This window comes from Panicum virgatum, chromosome 4K (assembly GCF_016808335.1).
Source record: "Panicum virgatum strain AP13 chromosome 4K, P.virgatum_v5, whole genome shotgun sequence".
NCBI classification, from domain to species: domain Eukaryota; kingdom Viridiplantae; phylum Streptophyta; class Magnoliopsida; order Poales; family Poaceae; genus Panicum; species Panicum virgatum.
The window spans coordinates 34,909,843-34,925,757 of record NC_053139.1 but is presented as its reverse complement, the minus strand read 5'-3'; the positions used below and the strand labels follow the sequence as shown (position 1 = coordinate 34,925,757).

The following is a 15,915-nucleotide window of genomic DNA, read 5'->3' as shown; positions in this document are numbered from 1 at the left end:
AGACTTATTCTGTTCATGGGCGGTCCATGTCCATCTAACTATTGGGCTGATCTCAGGGTTGAGAGGCCTGCCTGAGCCACTCGTGTTAATTTGTTTTTTTTTCTTTTTGAAAAGGCTCGTGTGAATTTGTGAGTATGCAGCTTAGACATGATATATATCTAGATGCATAACAAAAACTATGTATATAGAAAAACCAAAATGGCTAATAATTTGGGACGATGAAATATTAAGAGTAGGACAATATTTATCTTTATAAATATTATATTGGAGAGATGAACATTGTCAGCTCATAAGATAAAATTGTGTTATGCAATTGCTCATGTCATCCAAGTGGAAGGAAGATTGCTGAATTTCACTTGTTCAATAAATAAACAGTTATGTGTAGTTTTTTTTTTGCCAAGCAATGACATGCATTTGCTCGCAAGATAAGTTGTGACTTGCACATGCTCATGCCATTAACTAATAACTACTACAGCTCTTCGCAAAAAAAAAAGTTATTAACAGCAGCTAAGTTCACAGAAAAAGAATACTCGGACCTAGTATTCGAAAAAGGAACAGGTCAATCAATAGTTCAGTTTGCGACATCACAGGTCAGTGGAAAAGTTTAAATCAGAAAAATAGTAAGGAAACTGAATGCAGTAAATCAATCTATGTGCAAAACTGATATTTGAAGATACCTGGACGGCTAGACCTATCTGTGCACAGATTCCATGCGCCTCTATTCACACGATCTATGTAATGTTTGTGACATGTTATTCAGAATATTATCTAACGAGATGGCAGCCTACAAAAAATCGGCTCCATCGTCCTCTCAACCTGCAGGACTAAGTATACCAGTCCCCCACGACTCCTGTTCTTCTCAATCGCCAAAAGACCACTATCCTTCTTCAGAACAACGTATTTCAATCTCATTCCTAGTTTCTCATATCATTGTCAAGCATCACTATGTTTCCTTCCTTGAAGCACAGTGCTCCTGTGTCCTGAGCAAGCATGAGATTGCAGCTGTAAGGTATAAAATCATGATAAGACAAAGCAGCAGTTTAACTCGAAACATCAAAAACAGCAGAACAACTAAAGCTCTGTCCTCCAAAAAACAAAGGAGGTTGCTACAGAAAGTAATAATTGAATGCATGCAGCTTTGTGTTGGTGGATTTCTCACCTGATGGTTTGCATGAAGGAATGGTTGGTGGCTGTTTGCGGTAGCAGAGGCCGGATACTAATTCCATTAGCCAAAAGATGAAGGAATGATCATGGTCGAACTTGCAGGCCATATATAGTAAACATCAAGATGAAATCAGTTGGCTGAGGCCGCTATGATATTCTTCCAGTTCCCAATAGGCCTCTCCAGTCACTAGTACAAATCTGAGCTGACCAACCTTCCATGAGTGAGTTTCACCTTCACCATTTTGATCCATGAGAAATTATCATTCATAATGAATATTTGCTCGTGTGGATCTGACTGAGTCAACATATTTCTGTTTGAAGTACAAACTACCAAGAAAAGACTGTCATCTAGAATACTGATTTCTTTTGAACTCGGTATATGTACTCTTGACAATATTTTGTGGTTTTCCAATAGCAGATTGCAGAAGAATATGGTGTTATTAGATCTCTGCTGTTTCTGATGCTGCATCGATCAGTTCAATTAGGAATGATGGATGGATCTCAATGGAAGGATGAACACGTGACAGGAGATAAGGAGGTGCAAAGTCTACATCTTCATTAGGTTTGTGTGAGACTCCTTTAGTAACATGAAGAAAGGGTTCGTATGTGTATAGTCCATTAATCAACTGACATCTTTTGATTGGACCAAATTACAATGAGGTCCTCACGGGGCCATAGGAAAACTGAGTCCATATTCAGTAACCAATTACTGATGACATGTGCTGCTTGAGTAAAAATTACTTTCTGTGAATTACCATAGCTGCAAAATCATACAACTTCTCCAGTAAGATGGGCTTGAAATAATGGATGTTAATATATTTTATACCGCATACTGTAAATGGATGCTAATTAAAACAGCAAAGCATGAACATTAATGAGTGAGGAAGAAAAAGGACTTATGAACAAGGAATATCAGACAAATGTTGTTTGCTTGTTTCCCTATGTCTATGTGTAAATATGATAAGGATCATCCAAAAGAAAGGATGTATCTAGGGTGTTTGGTTTGAGTAACCATCTCAATAGGATCACTTTTCTATAAAACTTCAGCCATGAGAGCTGTGGCAGTGATTTTCAACCCATCTTACTACTTGAAAACAACTAGGTTACAAGCCAAGATCAGTCCATTCACAATCTAGTTCCTCAGAAGAAAAAATCAATACATTTTATTTTAATGCCAGTAATGATTAAAATATTTCAAACAGTGAAGTGAACAGACCACCCTGTTAAGACCAAAGAAGCAGCTAATTATCAACTATTGTAAATAACAAGTATGTTAAACTTACATGCTCTGCACACTCAAATCATCTGATACTGGTATCAGTCAGTGCAAGTATGGTAAATGGTATTAACCTGTATCAAATACAAATGGCATTGTTTGATTATCAATGGACCATGACTCAGAACCACATCAAATAAAAGATGACAAATATTGCTAGTAAACAGATTACAGTTTTACCTAGAATACATGATAATAAATAAAGATACATGCAACCTAGTCATGATATTTTTTGCTCAAAATATACCAAAAGTAAGAAATTTAGCAAGATTATTGTAGCATGTCAGATGACATTTATATATTTGTATCTATTCAGTTGATCTTACCGGTGCACCATTTCAAAACTTGAGTCCCTACTTTGACTGCAGCAAAATCCCCTCACTTGTTTGCTAGATTCTGTATCCAAGCTAATGGGAATATTTGTCCTGCTTTTCAAATTTGGCATCCAATGAAGATTGTTGAGCAAATTGACTGAGATAAAAAGTATCAGAAGCATACTGAATCACACAGCGCCATGTGCTTCCATGCTGCGAGGGCACTTTTGGTTTAGTGATGATGTCTGTTATTCAATTGCAGAAATATTGACACTATATCAACAGAAAAGACTATCCCTTTATACCTTGTACAAGCACAAGCTCAGGTGTCACCACCAGAAACAGTATCATCTTCTTTACAAGAGATTAAAACACTTTCCATTTCAATCTGAAGACTTGATGCTTCCTCCATGTTCCCCAGTTTCTGGTATTTGCTTATCAGACAGTTATAAACCATTTTATCAGGAGTAATACCATTCCCAATCATTTCTGAAAGAACTTCTCTAGCCTCTTGCATCATATTCATATTACAGAAGCCCCAAATGAAGCAAGTATATGTATAATGATCGAGTTGCAAACCACTTTCGATCATCTTGGCCTTGAGTGCAAAGGCATCCTGGAGATTTCCCTGCTTCAGGTACCCATCAATAAGAGAAGTGTATACAACTTTGTCAAGAGACATACACTTGTCAACCATTTCATTCAACAAGTGCATAGCCTTATCCAAGGAGCCATTCTTGCAAAAACCATCAATTAGGGCAGTGTAAGCCTGTACATTTGGTTCTAGACCTAAGTCTCTCATTTTGTTAAAATGGGAGACTGCCTCAGCGATTGATCCTGCTTTGCACAATCCATCAATTAATGCACAGTAAGTTACAACATTAGGCTGGAACCCAGAATTCAGCATCTTGTGGAGCAGGGCAATGGCCTCTGACTCTTTTCCTGCTTTAAAGCAAGCATCCATTATTGTCGTATAGATGACATTATTTGGTTTCAAACCACAGCCATCCATTTTATGTAGCAGCTTCTTAGCTTCATCCACCTTTTGAACATTACAGAGACCCCAAATGAGGGTGCCATAGAGTGAAACATCAAGTTCCATTCCTTTATTCTTCATCTCACTTAACAAATCCAAAGCTCTTTCACTGTTCTTATTCATGAAGTGCCCATGGATCAGTGTAGTGTACAACAATTCGTTGGCTTTAATTCCAGCTCTGTCCATCAGCCTCAAAACACTATCCGCTTCAGCAACCTTACCCGCTTTGCAAAGGCCATCAACCAAAACAGTGTACGTGACCACATTCAACGCTACCCCCTGTTGTACCATTTCATCGAGCAATACAATAGCATCATCAAGTCTCCCTGCCTTGCAAGTGCCATCAACTAATGAAGTATAAGTGAACTCATTCGGCATCATGCCCCTAACCCTCATCTGTGCAAACAGCTTCATTGCCTCCCGGACCAAACCCTCTTTGCAAAATGCATCAACAAAAGTGCTAAATGTGACCACATTTGCCATCACTCCCTGCTTCTTCATCTCCGCAAAGTAGCTGTATGCCTTCTCCATCCTCCCAAATTTGCAAAAGCAATTGACCAACGCATTGTACGTGACAACATCAGCTGCACATCCAGACTTCCTCATCTCCGCCACCAGCAACGCCACCTCCTCCAGCTCCCCGCACTTGCCATACCCGTCAATCAAAGAATTGTAAGTGACGACGTCCGGCGAGCAGCCCATAGCCTTCATCCTAAGCAAGAGTGCCCTTGCCTCTGCAAGCTCCCCCTCCTTGCAAAGGAAATCGATCACGATGTTGAACGTGAACACGTTGGGCGCGGGCAGCTGGTCGAAGAGCCGCTTGACGAGCCCGCCGCGGCGGTCGCGGGCAAGGCGGAGGAGAATGTGGTTGCAGGTGCGGGTGTTGGGTGGCACGCGCAGCTCCCGCACGCGGGTAACGGCGCGGACAGCGTCGTCGAGGAGGCCGCGGTCGGCGAGCAGGGAGAGGAGGGTGTCGGCGACGGAGGGGAGAGCGCTGCGGCGGGGCCCCAGCGCGAGTGCCGCGCGGTGGAGAAGGTCGACGAGCGAAGCGGCGAGGTGGGGCCGGTGGCCGGCGCCGAGCAGGCGGGCGAGGAGGCGGCGGGAGTGCGCGAAGAGGCGGGCACGGGCGGCGAGGTGGGCGGCGAGGCAGACGTGGGCGGAGGAGGGGAGAGGGTGGGAGAGGAGGTGGTCGGGGTCGACGGCGTGTAGGGAGCGGAGGGTGCGCAGGCGGTCGGAAATGGGAGTGGCGGCGGCGCGAGCGCCGGCGGAGGTGGCGGTTGGGGCGGTGGAGAGGGCGGCGGAGTAGGCGCCGAGGGCGAGGCGGAGGAGGGTAGGCTTCCGGCGAGGCCAGAGGCGGAGGAGGAGGTGGCGGCGGCACGGGGGGAGGGATAGCATCATTTGACCGCCTCCCTCCGGCGGCGGCGAGGGGGGAGGGAATCATGCCATGGAGAGCGTAGGGTTTTGAGGGGTTTTGTTTCCAGAATTTTTTTAAATTTCTTTTCTGTTGAGTTTAGTCATTTAGATTTAGATGTGATTTTGGTTCTTAGAAAATCCATTCAAATTCTATAGTACCAGAATATGAAATTTCTAATTATTTTTCAAAAAACCTAAAAACTTTGCTAAACGACCAAAATATTTTTGCTGAACGCATGTTGCTTTTTCGAAGTGATTGCCAACTATATTTCTCGTCACATAATTATTATCATTGTAAACACTTGATATATGTCATAATTCCAAAATAAAAAAACATATTACTCCACTCAAGTATCATTAAAGTCCGGATAAACGCTTAGACTAGAAGTATTTATTAGTTCTATTTACCCCCTAAACTATATTATTTGATCCAATTTACCACTTAATATGATTAATATTTTTGTTTATCATGCACAAGCAAAATCTTGAGTTGCAATTTTGCAAGATGATAGCTGACATCATAATATTTTAGAAAAATATGTCATGAATTTTTTATCATTATTTTGATAGTGTATAATATTAATAATAAAATGCTCTTATAATACAAATTTATAGAAAAGTAATAACAAAAAAGTATAATATATTATTTTGATATATATTTTGATGCTCACTACAATTATGCAAAAATATCAAATTAAGATTCCACTTGTATGTGAAGAAATAAAAAAATTATATTAGAATGTAAATTGAATCAAACGACATAATTTAGGGACAAAATTGAACTAAAAGATAGTTAAAAGAGGTTACTTGGATTTTGGCCATATTCGAGGGGAGTAATTTGGACCCTTACCCATTCCAAAAAGGCTAGATGGAGGTATTATTATGTGTAGTCTTTTTTATGATACACAACCACTCTGAAAAATATAACAATTACTTTATGAATAATCATTATTTACCAATTAGTAAAAACATCGAATTTACAGCATAGAAAAATCCCAAAACGCCTGCACAATATAACACATAACATTGCGGTCATGTTAAGTTAAAAATATTATGAACCTTGTACTGTTGAAAATATTGTCTTGCAATGAAATTCTCTTGTATCGACAAGACAGACTAATACATTTACGAGAGTCTGGTTCCATGGTAGCTAGCAACACATAGGTCACAATTTCTTAGGATATTTTGGTTTAACACAATAATTATGGCTCATCAGAAATTGCTCCATCTTTCTCAATCCTACCAATTTCACTGTATTTTCATAATAACTTCTGTCCCTTAACATTCAACTAAATGAACCCATATAAAAACAGCCATTAGGTGACAAAAGGTTATATGGTGCTGGTAAGGTTCCTTGTGGTAAAATCTAGAGTTAATTCCCTGAATGCTATTGAAATTTTCGCCAATCCCTTGAATGCCACTAAATAGCATTGAAGGGATTTTTTTTGTGTCTATGACATGTGGGGTTAATGGCAATCAAGGGATTGGCTAAAATTTTAATGGCATTGAGGGAATTAAAATCTACTACTAAGGTTTGAATTCTCGACTCGTTACTGGTGCTCGCAATTTTATGAATTTATTCTAGGATTAAACCGACGATATTCTTTTAGTGGTAGGCAAGATAATAAGATCAAATTAAATATAAAACCATGATCACCCTACGTTCGTTCGCCAAACACACACGTAATAAAAGAGTTCAATGCAAATCGCAATCAATGTCGTAGAAGGACGAATTTGCTTGAGCATTGTTCCTAAACTTGTTGCTTTGTTGAGATTAAAAAAGTAGCTACTTTGTCGATTTCGCTATCGAGCGGCGAACCAAATCTCAAACCAAACTAAAGTTGTATTATAGGACCATAACAACGTCAAACGTCTCACCAACTCGTGCTAGATGAGTTGTCTGCCTCCTCCGTTTAAAGTGGATGGTCACTTTGCTTCCAGCTCAATCAAGATCCAAAGTCCAAACGACACGAAGTAAATCATCTCTACATAGTTGCAGTTGGAACCCAGCAGCAACATTCAGTTGGAATCCAGCGGCAACATTTTAAGCAGTATATAGATTCGATAGGAACCACCCAAATGGTTCAGAATCCAGACCAAATCAAAACAAAAAATCATCCAAATCAATTTCAGCCGAAACCAAATTTGATTTGAATTTGAAAGGAAAGTGGAAAGAGTGAAGCCTCCTTCCGAGTCTTGCCTCGTTCGTTCTTCGTTGCCACACTGACCAGACCACGAACAGATCTCACCATCCCCTTCCCCTCAGATCCCAATTCTCGAATGCCTCTTGTAGGCTAGCTGCTTGCCCCGCCCCGCGCGCTCATATCCATGGGCGGGCTCAGGGCAGCATCGCCGTCGCCGCCGCCGACGGGCGCGGGACCGGACCCTCCGCAGACGGCGCCGGCGCCGGCGCGCGTGGCGATGGTGTGCGTGGTGGCATCCGAGGTCGCCACGGTCCTCGCCGTCATGCGCCGCAACGTCCGCTAGGCTGGCGTCCTCTACGACGGCGGCGGCGGCGGCGCCGACGAGCATCTCAACCACCCGCTAGTCGCGGGGCTCAAGTCCCTCCGCCGCCGCGCCGCCGGCTGGGGCGGCGGCGGCGGCGCGTGCCGGTGGCGGGACGACGTCGACCCGCTCCTGTACCTCCGCCCCTTCCTCGACGTCGTGCGCTCCGACGAGACCGGCGCGCCCATCACGGGCGCCGCGCTCTCGTCGCTGCACAAGATGCTCTCGCTCGACCTCGTCGGCCCCGCCGCGCCCAACGTCGCCGGGGCCATGGGCGCCGTCGTGGACGCCGTCACCGGCTGCCGCTTCGAGGTCACCGACCCGGCGTCCGAGGAGGCCGTCCTGGCGCGGGTCCTGCAGGTGCTGCTCGCCTGCGTTTGCGGCCGCGCCGCGCCCGCGCTGTCCAACCGCCACGTCTGCGCGATCGTCAGCACCTGCTTCCGCGTCGTGCAGCAGGCTGGGACCAAGGGGGAGCTGCTGCAGCGCGTCTCCCGCCAGACCATGCAGGAGGTTATCCGCTGCGTCTTTGCCCGCCTTCCGGACCTTGATGCCACCGTGGTTGCCGACGAGCAGGTGCGACTGATTATTGTGAAAATTCGACCTACTATGCTGACACGTGCCAGTCTGCAGCCTAAACAAATGACGGATCACTGTCATTTTAGGTTCACCGTTTATTTTGGAATCTTAGTTCCAAGTAAAAGCTGCCACTCTAGCATTATAAATTTATGATCACCTCACACATACTGCCAATGTTAACTTACAGGCTAGTTTTATGTTACTAGGAACGAGCGAATTGTATGAATGTGCTGATAGTGTTTGTTCTGCAGATTGCCAGTTGGAAGGGCCATGTTTTGGGTGCTGGGGAGTTGGATAATGGAAGGAATGACTATGTGTGTTTGAACAGCTCCGGTGATGAGGTGGGGCGTGGATCTAGTGTTGCGCAGGACAAAACCATGATGGAGCTGTTTGGGGTTCCTTGCATGGTAGAGATATTGCAATTCTTGTGCTCCCTCTTGAACATAGCAGAAGACATTGAGGTGAAGCCAAGGATGAATCCGATTGACTTCGATGAGGATGTGCCGCTCTTTGCTCTGGGTTTAATTAATTCAGCTATTGAATTGTCCGCTTCATCAATACACAGACACCCAAAACTTTTGGCTTTTGTACAGGATGAATTGTTCCACAATCTAATGCATTTTGGCTTGTCAATGAGCCCCTTGATCTTGTCGATAGTGTGCAGCATTGTTTTTACTCTCTTTTACCATTTGCATCATGAACTTAAGCTGCAAATAGAGGCTTTCTTCTCATGTGTGATATTGAGATTAGCCCAGAGTAGATATGGAGCTAGTTATCAGCAGCAAGAAGTCGCCCTGGAGGCGCTAGTGGATTTTTGCCGGCAAAAAGAGTTTATGGCTGAGATGTATGTGAACATGGATTGCGATTTACAATGCTCAAATATTTTTGAAGAGCTAGCTAATCTTCTGTCTAAAAGTGCATTCCCTGTGAACAGTCCTTTGTCGGCCTTAAATGTGCTTGCTTCGGATGGTTTGGTAGCTGTCATTCAGGCCATGGCAGAGCGGACCAATAGTGAACCTCGGCATCATGATCAAACAGTGCCAGAAATAAGTGAATATTTTCCATTTTGGCAGTTGAAGTGTGAGAGCAATAAAGATCCTGATCAATGGGTTAAATTTGTTAACCAGCAAAAGGGCATCAAGAGGAAGCTAATGGTTGGTGTTGAAATCTTCAATAGGGACAAAAAGAAGGGTTTTGAGTTCTTGCAAGGTGCTCATCTCTTGCCCGAAAAACTTGATCCACACAATGTTGCTCTTTTCTTCCGGTACACACCTGGGTTAGACAAGAATCTTCTTGGGGACTACCTGGGTAATCACGATGAGTTCTCTATTCAGGTCCTTCATGAATTTTCTAGAACCTTTGACTTCAAGGACATGAATTTGGATGCTGCTTTAAGGCTCTTCTTGGAAACTTTCCGGCTGCCTGGTGAGTCACAGAAGATACAGAGAATTCTTGAGGCTTTTTCTGAGCGATACTATGAACAATCACCACAAATATTTGTCAATATTGATGCTGCATTGGTGTTATCATATTCAGTAATCCTGCTTAACACCGATCAACACAATGTAAGGGTTAAGAAGAAGATGACTGAAGAAGACTTTATTAGGAACAATCGTCGTATAAATGGAGGCAATGATCTTCCAAGGGAGTTCTTGTCAGAGATTTATTATTCTATTTGCCGGAATGAAATCAAAACCATTCCAGAGCAAGGAGCTGGTTGTTCTGAGATGTCTTTCAGCTGTTGGGTTCATCTGATGTGGAAGTCAAAGAGAACATCAGCGTACATTGTTTGCAACTCCTGCCCTTTCCTTGATCATGACTTGTTTTCTATCATGGCTGGGTCAACTATCGCTGCAATATCTGTGGTTTTTGACAATGTTGAGCATGAAGAAGTTCTTACAGGATGCATGGATGGTTTTCTGTCAGTGGCAAAACTGGCTGCATTCTATCATCTTGATGATGTGCTGAATGATCTTGTTGTGGCACTATGTAAGTTCACAACTCTGTTAAACAGTACCAACACTGATGATCCTGTAACAGCTTTTGGGGAGGATACAAAGGCTAGAATGGCAACAGAGGCTGTTTTCACTATGGCAACTACTTATGGTGATCATATACGCAGTGGATGGGCGAGTATAGTAGAATGCATTTTAAAATTGCAGAAGATTGGCATTCTTCCTGCTCGCCTCACTGGCAATACATCTGATGATCAGGACTCCTCAGATTTGTTAACCAGCAAGTTTGCCTCCTCATCTGCAGCAGCACCTCCAGTTTTCCCAGTTAGCGCCCCCAAAAAATCTTATGGACTGATGGGCAGGTTCAGCCAACTACTATATTATGATCCTGAAGAACCTAGGTCCCAGCCAACCGAGGAGCAGCTTGTTGCTCAGAGGAATGCTTCGGAGACTGCAAGGAAGTGCCAGATAGGTGCCATCTTCACTGAGAGCAAATTCTTACAAGCTGATTCACTCTCAAATCTAGCAAAAGCCCTCATTCAGGCAGCTGGACGACCTCAGAAGATCACCAGCTCACTTGATGATGAAGGAACAGCCGTCTTCTGCTTAGAGCTTCTAATTACTATCACATTGAAGAACAGAGACAGGATTGTTCTTTTGTGGCAGGGTGTTTATGAACATATAGCCCATATTGTTCAGTCCACAGTGATGCCCTGCAATCTGGTGGAGAAGGCTGTATTTGGGCTCCTGCACATATGTCAGAGGTTACTCCCTTACAAGGAGAACCTAGTAGATGACCTACTGAGGTCACTTCAGCTCATTTTGAAACTTGATGCTCGTGTAGCTGATGCTTACTGTGAGAACATTACCTTGGAGGTCACACGGCTTGTCAAAGCCAATGCAATCCACATCAAATCCCAGATGGGTTGGTGAACTGTCATTTCCTTGATCTGCATCACCGCCCGCCATCCTGATGCTTCTGATGTGGGTTTTGAAGGCCTAGTTTTTATCATGTCAGAGGGATCACACCTATCACCTGTCAACTTTGTCCTTTCAGTGGAGGCCTCAAGGTAGTTTGCAGAGTCTCGGCTTGGGTCTACAGAAAGATCTATTCATGCTTTGAACCTAATGGCAGATTCAGTGAATTGCCTAACACTGTGGACACGTGAGGTTAAAGGAGCTGGTGGAGAGGTGGACAGGATATTGGAAGGAATTGCTGAGATGTGGCTTCGTCTTGTGCAGGCTCTACGGAAGGTGTGCACAGATCAGAGGGAAGAAGTGCGAAACCTTGCACTGTTGTCATTGCATAGATGCTTAGTAGTTGATGGAATATCAGTTTCATCTTCAGCATGGTTGATGACATTTGACATTATCTTCCAGTTGCTTGATGAATTGTTGGAGATTGCACAGAATTGCTCACCAAAAGATTTTAGAAACATGGAGATGTCCCTCTTGCATGCTGTAAAACTGTTATGCAAGGTGTTCTTGCAGTCTCTTGAAGACCTCGCAGCACAGAGTGGTTTCGGTAAGCTTTGGCTTGAAGTCCTTGCAATGGTAGAGAAGTTTATGAAAGTCAAATTGAGAGGGAGGAGGTTAGAGAAGCTACAGGAGGCTATCCCAGAGCTAATCAAGAACATACTGATGGCGATGAAAGCAAGTGGCATCCTGTCAAAGACAATAACCGGTGAAAACAGTTTGTGGGAAGCAACCTGGCTTCAAGTTAACAATATTTCGCCGGTGCTGCAGTCAGGAGTTTTCCCTGACAATGATGGCAACAATGCTACACAAGGTGAACCAAACAAATGGGATACTCCAGCACAATCTGACCAAAGTGCTGAGTAATAGGATGCGATGGATTCTGCCATTAGGATCAAGTTAGTGGAGCTGAAACTTGATCCTTCAAGGCAGTATGACCTTTGAAACATTTTAGTCTAGATGCATACAGCATACACAAATGCTTTGAATGCCCTCGGTGGGACACAAGGGAGAGTAAGCTGGTAACACTGTAATTTCTTAGTCTATATATATTCTTTGGGATTTATGGTTGCAACCCCAAGGTATTCTTTGGGACAGGAATGTTTCTTAGTCTATAGATATTCTTTGGGACAGGAATGTTTTTGGGATTTATGGTTGCAACCCCAAGGTTGTGTGATTAGTATACAGCAGATATAGCAATTTTTTTTTACCAACAATACATGATTTGTTAGAGGCGCTGTGGACGGTAGCATCACAGCTCTATACTGTGGACACATGTGAATTCATGTATTTTATGGGACACGATATTAATGTATGATCCGTACACACATTACATTCTAGCAAGTGAAAAAATGGTTGGTCAATTTGTCAGAAGTTGTTTGTAAATTTTCTGAGGATTTGCACGCCTTCCGTTGCTCGATAGGCTGCAGCCCTAGGTATGCTTGCTGTACATTTTTGTACGAGACTACTCTATAAAGGATCTTTGGCGAGCTACGAGAGATAATGATTTCAGAAACATTAATTTTCATGTAAAAAATTCATTCATTCGTTTCTGTAAGTGAACCAGCGAACAGTGTCAGGCTGGTCGAAGCATGTTCCGACATTTGTGCGTAAAGCATGAAATCGATTAGATTGTTGGGCCGCTGAATTGGGCCCAGGAAAGTAAGCATTATCGGACACGGGATGCAGCGGTATTAGAAAGAACCGACCTATTGTTTTAGTACCACATCGAATAGCTAAACAGCAGCGTGGGAAGAAAGCACTATAAAAGAAGGTGCAGCACACCTGTACAACTCGTACCTTTCTCGGCTTTTTAACTAAGATCAAGCGTAGTATCTATTCTTATCAGTTTAATATCTGATACATGGTTATTGGGGAGGGTCCACATCGCCTTGGCGTTGCACTATTGCCTTGGCATGGCGCACCCCAACCAAAATCATGTAACAAATTTTGTCTTCAATGTGTCCTTTCCATTGTTAGGATAAAGGTTTAACATCTTCAAATGTGTCTTTCACCTTGTGCTCTCAGCTATTAATGTCTGGATTGTTGAGTTGAAACCAGCGGCTCCGGTTGAAACAATTAGTTTAGTTAGGTCTGATCGTACGGAGCGAAGACCAGACAGAACACAAGCGATCTTGAAATGCAGAATAATCACTATTTTGAACTTTGCATGTACTCCACATCGATATATCAAATTCCAGTACCAGTACTACGGTGATCTCCGTGTAACAGCCGTGTGTAACAGCCGTGCGATATATAGGAAACGGAGCTCCTCAACGGAGCGGCTAAGGGTTCTTTTTTTTTTTTTGTGTGCGCGCGGGAGGAGCGTGTGTGTATATTGATCATCACATTGTAAATTGGATAGGCGAGTGAGAAATAAAAAGGCTTCCGCTCTAGTACGGTACAGCCTATTGGGCTGCAAGATTCGGCCCAAATGCACAGCACGCCATTTGTGCTATAGAGATCGACAATCACGGGGAGACAGGGTGTGCGATTATATATTGCTGGAGGTGATGTTTCCTGGAATTATCACCTTAAGCGTACCTCTGAATAGCAATTTGGGCTACAGTTAAGCTCATTAGCTGTACGCGGCATGCTTCCATATGGAGAAAAGATTCTGTTCATGCAAAAAAAGATACAAATAATGATGTCACCCACGTACATGTAAATTCGTAACGAAAAAAATTATAAGTATTAAACCGAGCGTCAAAATTAAATTTGGGCTGCACCATTATTTTTCTTGTAACAAGATCTTCAAAACAAGATCACATTTGCCTATGTTTGCACGGTATTTTTTTAAATATTTTTTAATACTCAATAATAAATTTCGGCTACTGGGAACAAATATTTTAACACAACGAACAACTGATTATTTTATATGAATAAAAAATTAAACATAAAGAACAAATAATAATATACAACAAACAAAACATTACGCATCGCGAATATTTGACTGTATAGGATAATAATGAAAAATGGATGTCGCGAACAAATGAGTCATGGAACAACTTAATCTACAAAGCAAACAAATAATTTGGTGTTGCGAACAAATTAGTTGGTATGAAGAAAAATGCATCTACATTAGAAAAAATATTACTACAATCTATACTAAAATTAAGTAAGAAAATAAGAGGAAATAAATAGAAAATAAAAATCTATACATGTTTCTAAAGCACATAACGTTTCCATCTAAATTTTTGATTTTGTTCGCTTGTGTCATTGACAGGTGGATCTTAGCCCATCCCGTATGCAAGTAGGATTAGTCATCTGTCCAAGACTCGATCACGTAGAACCCTATAGATTAACATACATCCGATACTTGTACTAATTTTGTTCATAACAACACACGAATATATTTGCTAAATAAAAAAGAGTATAAAAATTAGCAAAATAAAAAAGGAAAAGTAATGGAAGAAAACCAAACAAGCAACGAGGAGAGAAATGAGCTAAAAGGATATGGAAGAGTATGAAACAAGTAACACGAGGAATATCAACACAAGCAAAATAAAAGAAAATAAAAATAAAGAAACGGAAGAACCAGACTTACAGATCACCTCTTCTTCCGTCAAAATCAGCAGCACTGTTAGCCCAGACTACATGGCATGGCACACCTCAGGATCGAGCAACAAGACAAACAGTCAAACAATTATGTGCTAATGGGCCACACCGCACTGTTGGGCCAAATATGCAGAAGGAAAAACCGAAGCGTTGATTGATTAGTCTCTACGTCGTCGTCCGTAGCGCAGGCGATATAGTCTCGGCGGAGTACACTTAGCAGCTACTCCCTCCGTTTCAAAAATAAGTCATTCTAGAATTCAAAATTTATCTAAAAAATAAGTCATCTTATCATATTTAGAAAATGCATATGCATATAAGAACCAATTAGTACCAAATATGAGTAATATATAAGAGCAAACATTTTATCTTTTTTTTTGTCCTAAAATTCCTAGGATGACTTATTTTTTTAGACATAGGGAGTACTCAATACTATAGGGAAATGGACCTATGAGACCAGGCACAACTTATTTCAACTGGTACCTTTCTCGGCTTTTTAGCTAAAATCAAATATAATATCTGTTTTTATCAGTTTAATATATGATACATGAGCCATGTGCCCACTTTGATATTAAATTTATTTTTTTATCGAGAAGGGTCCATCACACAGTGGATATTGCCAACTTCGATATTAAAATTTATTTTTTTATGGGGAATGGTCCATACACAGTGGCTTGCTACTGCGACCCTTTTAAAGTTTTAGCCTTTAAAGCTTAATTATTGGGATTGGGATTATTAAAATTCTCTAACTTTACCGACGGCTTACTTTGTAAGTAACATTCAGGCTGATGCGCAGGAATTTTTAGCTGAAGATTGAAGGGCCAAATTGCAACGGCGGTGTCATTCTAGCACGGAGCAATTTTTTGTAGGCAACAATATGACCTAGTGGGATGTGTTTATTCGTAAGGAAAAAATTCATTTTGACCGTCCAATTCTGGCCTCAGTTTGGTTTTGATCATCGAACTCCAAAACCGAATATCTTTGGCCATCCAACTATTAAAACCGTTCAAAAATTTGACCATCGAGCTGTTTTGGTTGGTGGTTTTAATTTTTTTATTTACAATTAAGTCATTAGATCTTAAAATGATTATTACTTTTTGCCCATACCTCCGATTTAGGTTATTCTTGCGGTCACGCATTCGTAAC

General features: G+C 42.1%; 1 protein-coding gene and 3 pseudogenes across 3 annotated transcripts; 3 read left to right on the top strand and 1 right to left on the bottom strand.

Annotated features, from left to right (window-relative positions):
* Window positions 1–512: 512 nt before the first annotated feature.
* LOC120704881 (putative pentatricopeptide repeat-containing protein At2g02150) lies at window positions 513–5,224 on the bottom strand. 3 transcript variants are annotated; one of them, XM_039989419.1, is made up of 5 exons: window positions 3,060–5,224; window positions 2,767–2,967; window positions 2,448–2,514; window positions 1,160–1,924; window positions 513–980 (listed from the first exon to the last, which is right to left on the bottom strand). In XM_039989419.1, exon 1 carries the CDS (start codon window positions 5,186–5,188, stop codon window positions 3,077–3,079), a length of 2,112 nt encoding a protein of 703 aa, XP_039845353.1. In that variant the 5' UTR covers window positions 5,189–5,224; the 3' UTR covers window positions 513–980; window positions 1,160–1,924; window positions 2,448–2,514; window positions 2,767–2,967; window positions 3,060–3,076. The 3 variants fall into 3 exon arrangements, with proteins under 3 accessions (XP_039845353.1, XP_039845354.1, XP_039845352.1); XM_039989420.1 differs by having other exon boundaries at window positions 513–1,002; window positions 2,767–5,224; XM_039989418.1 differs by having other exon boundaries at window positions 2,767–5,224.
* Window positions 5,225–7,160: 1,936 nt separating this feature from the next.
* Window positions 7,161–12,578, top strand: LOC120704880 (annotated as a pseudogene).
* Window positions 12,579–13,010: 432 nt separating this feature from the next.
* On the top strand, window positions 13,011–13,144 carry LOC120705380 (annotated as a pseudogene).
* A 2,104-nt stretch (window positions 13,145–15,248) lies between these two features.
* LOC120705391 lies at window positions 15,249–15,396 on the top strand (annotated as a pseudogene).
* The last annotated feature ends 519 nt before the right edge of the window (window positions 15,397–15,915 follow it).

Bases quoted from the DNA above. Each gene is read 5' to 3' on its own strand.
- LOC120704881 (XM_039989420.1), bottom strand. From the start codon at position 5,188: ATGATGCTATCCCTCCCCCCGTGCCGCCGCCACCTCCTCCTCCGCCTC.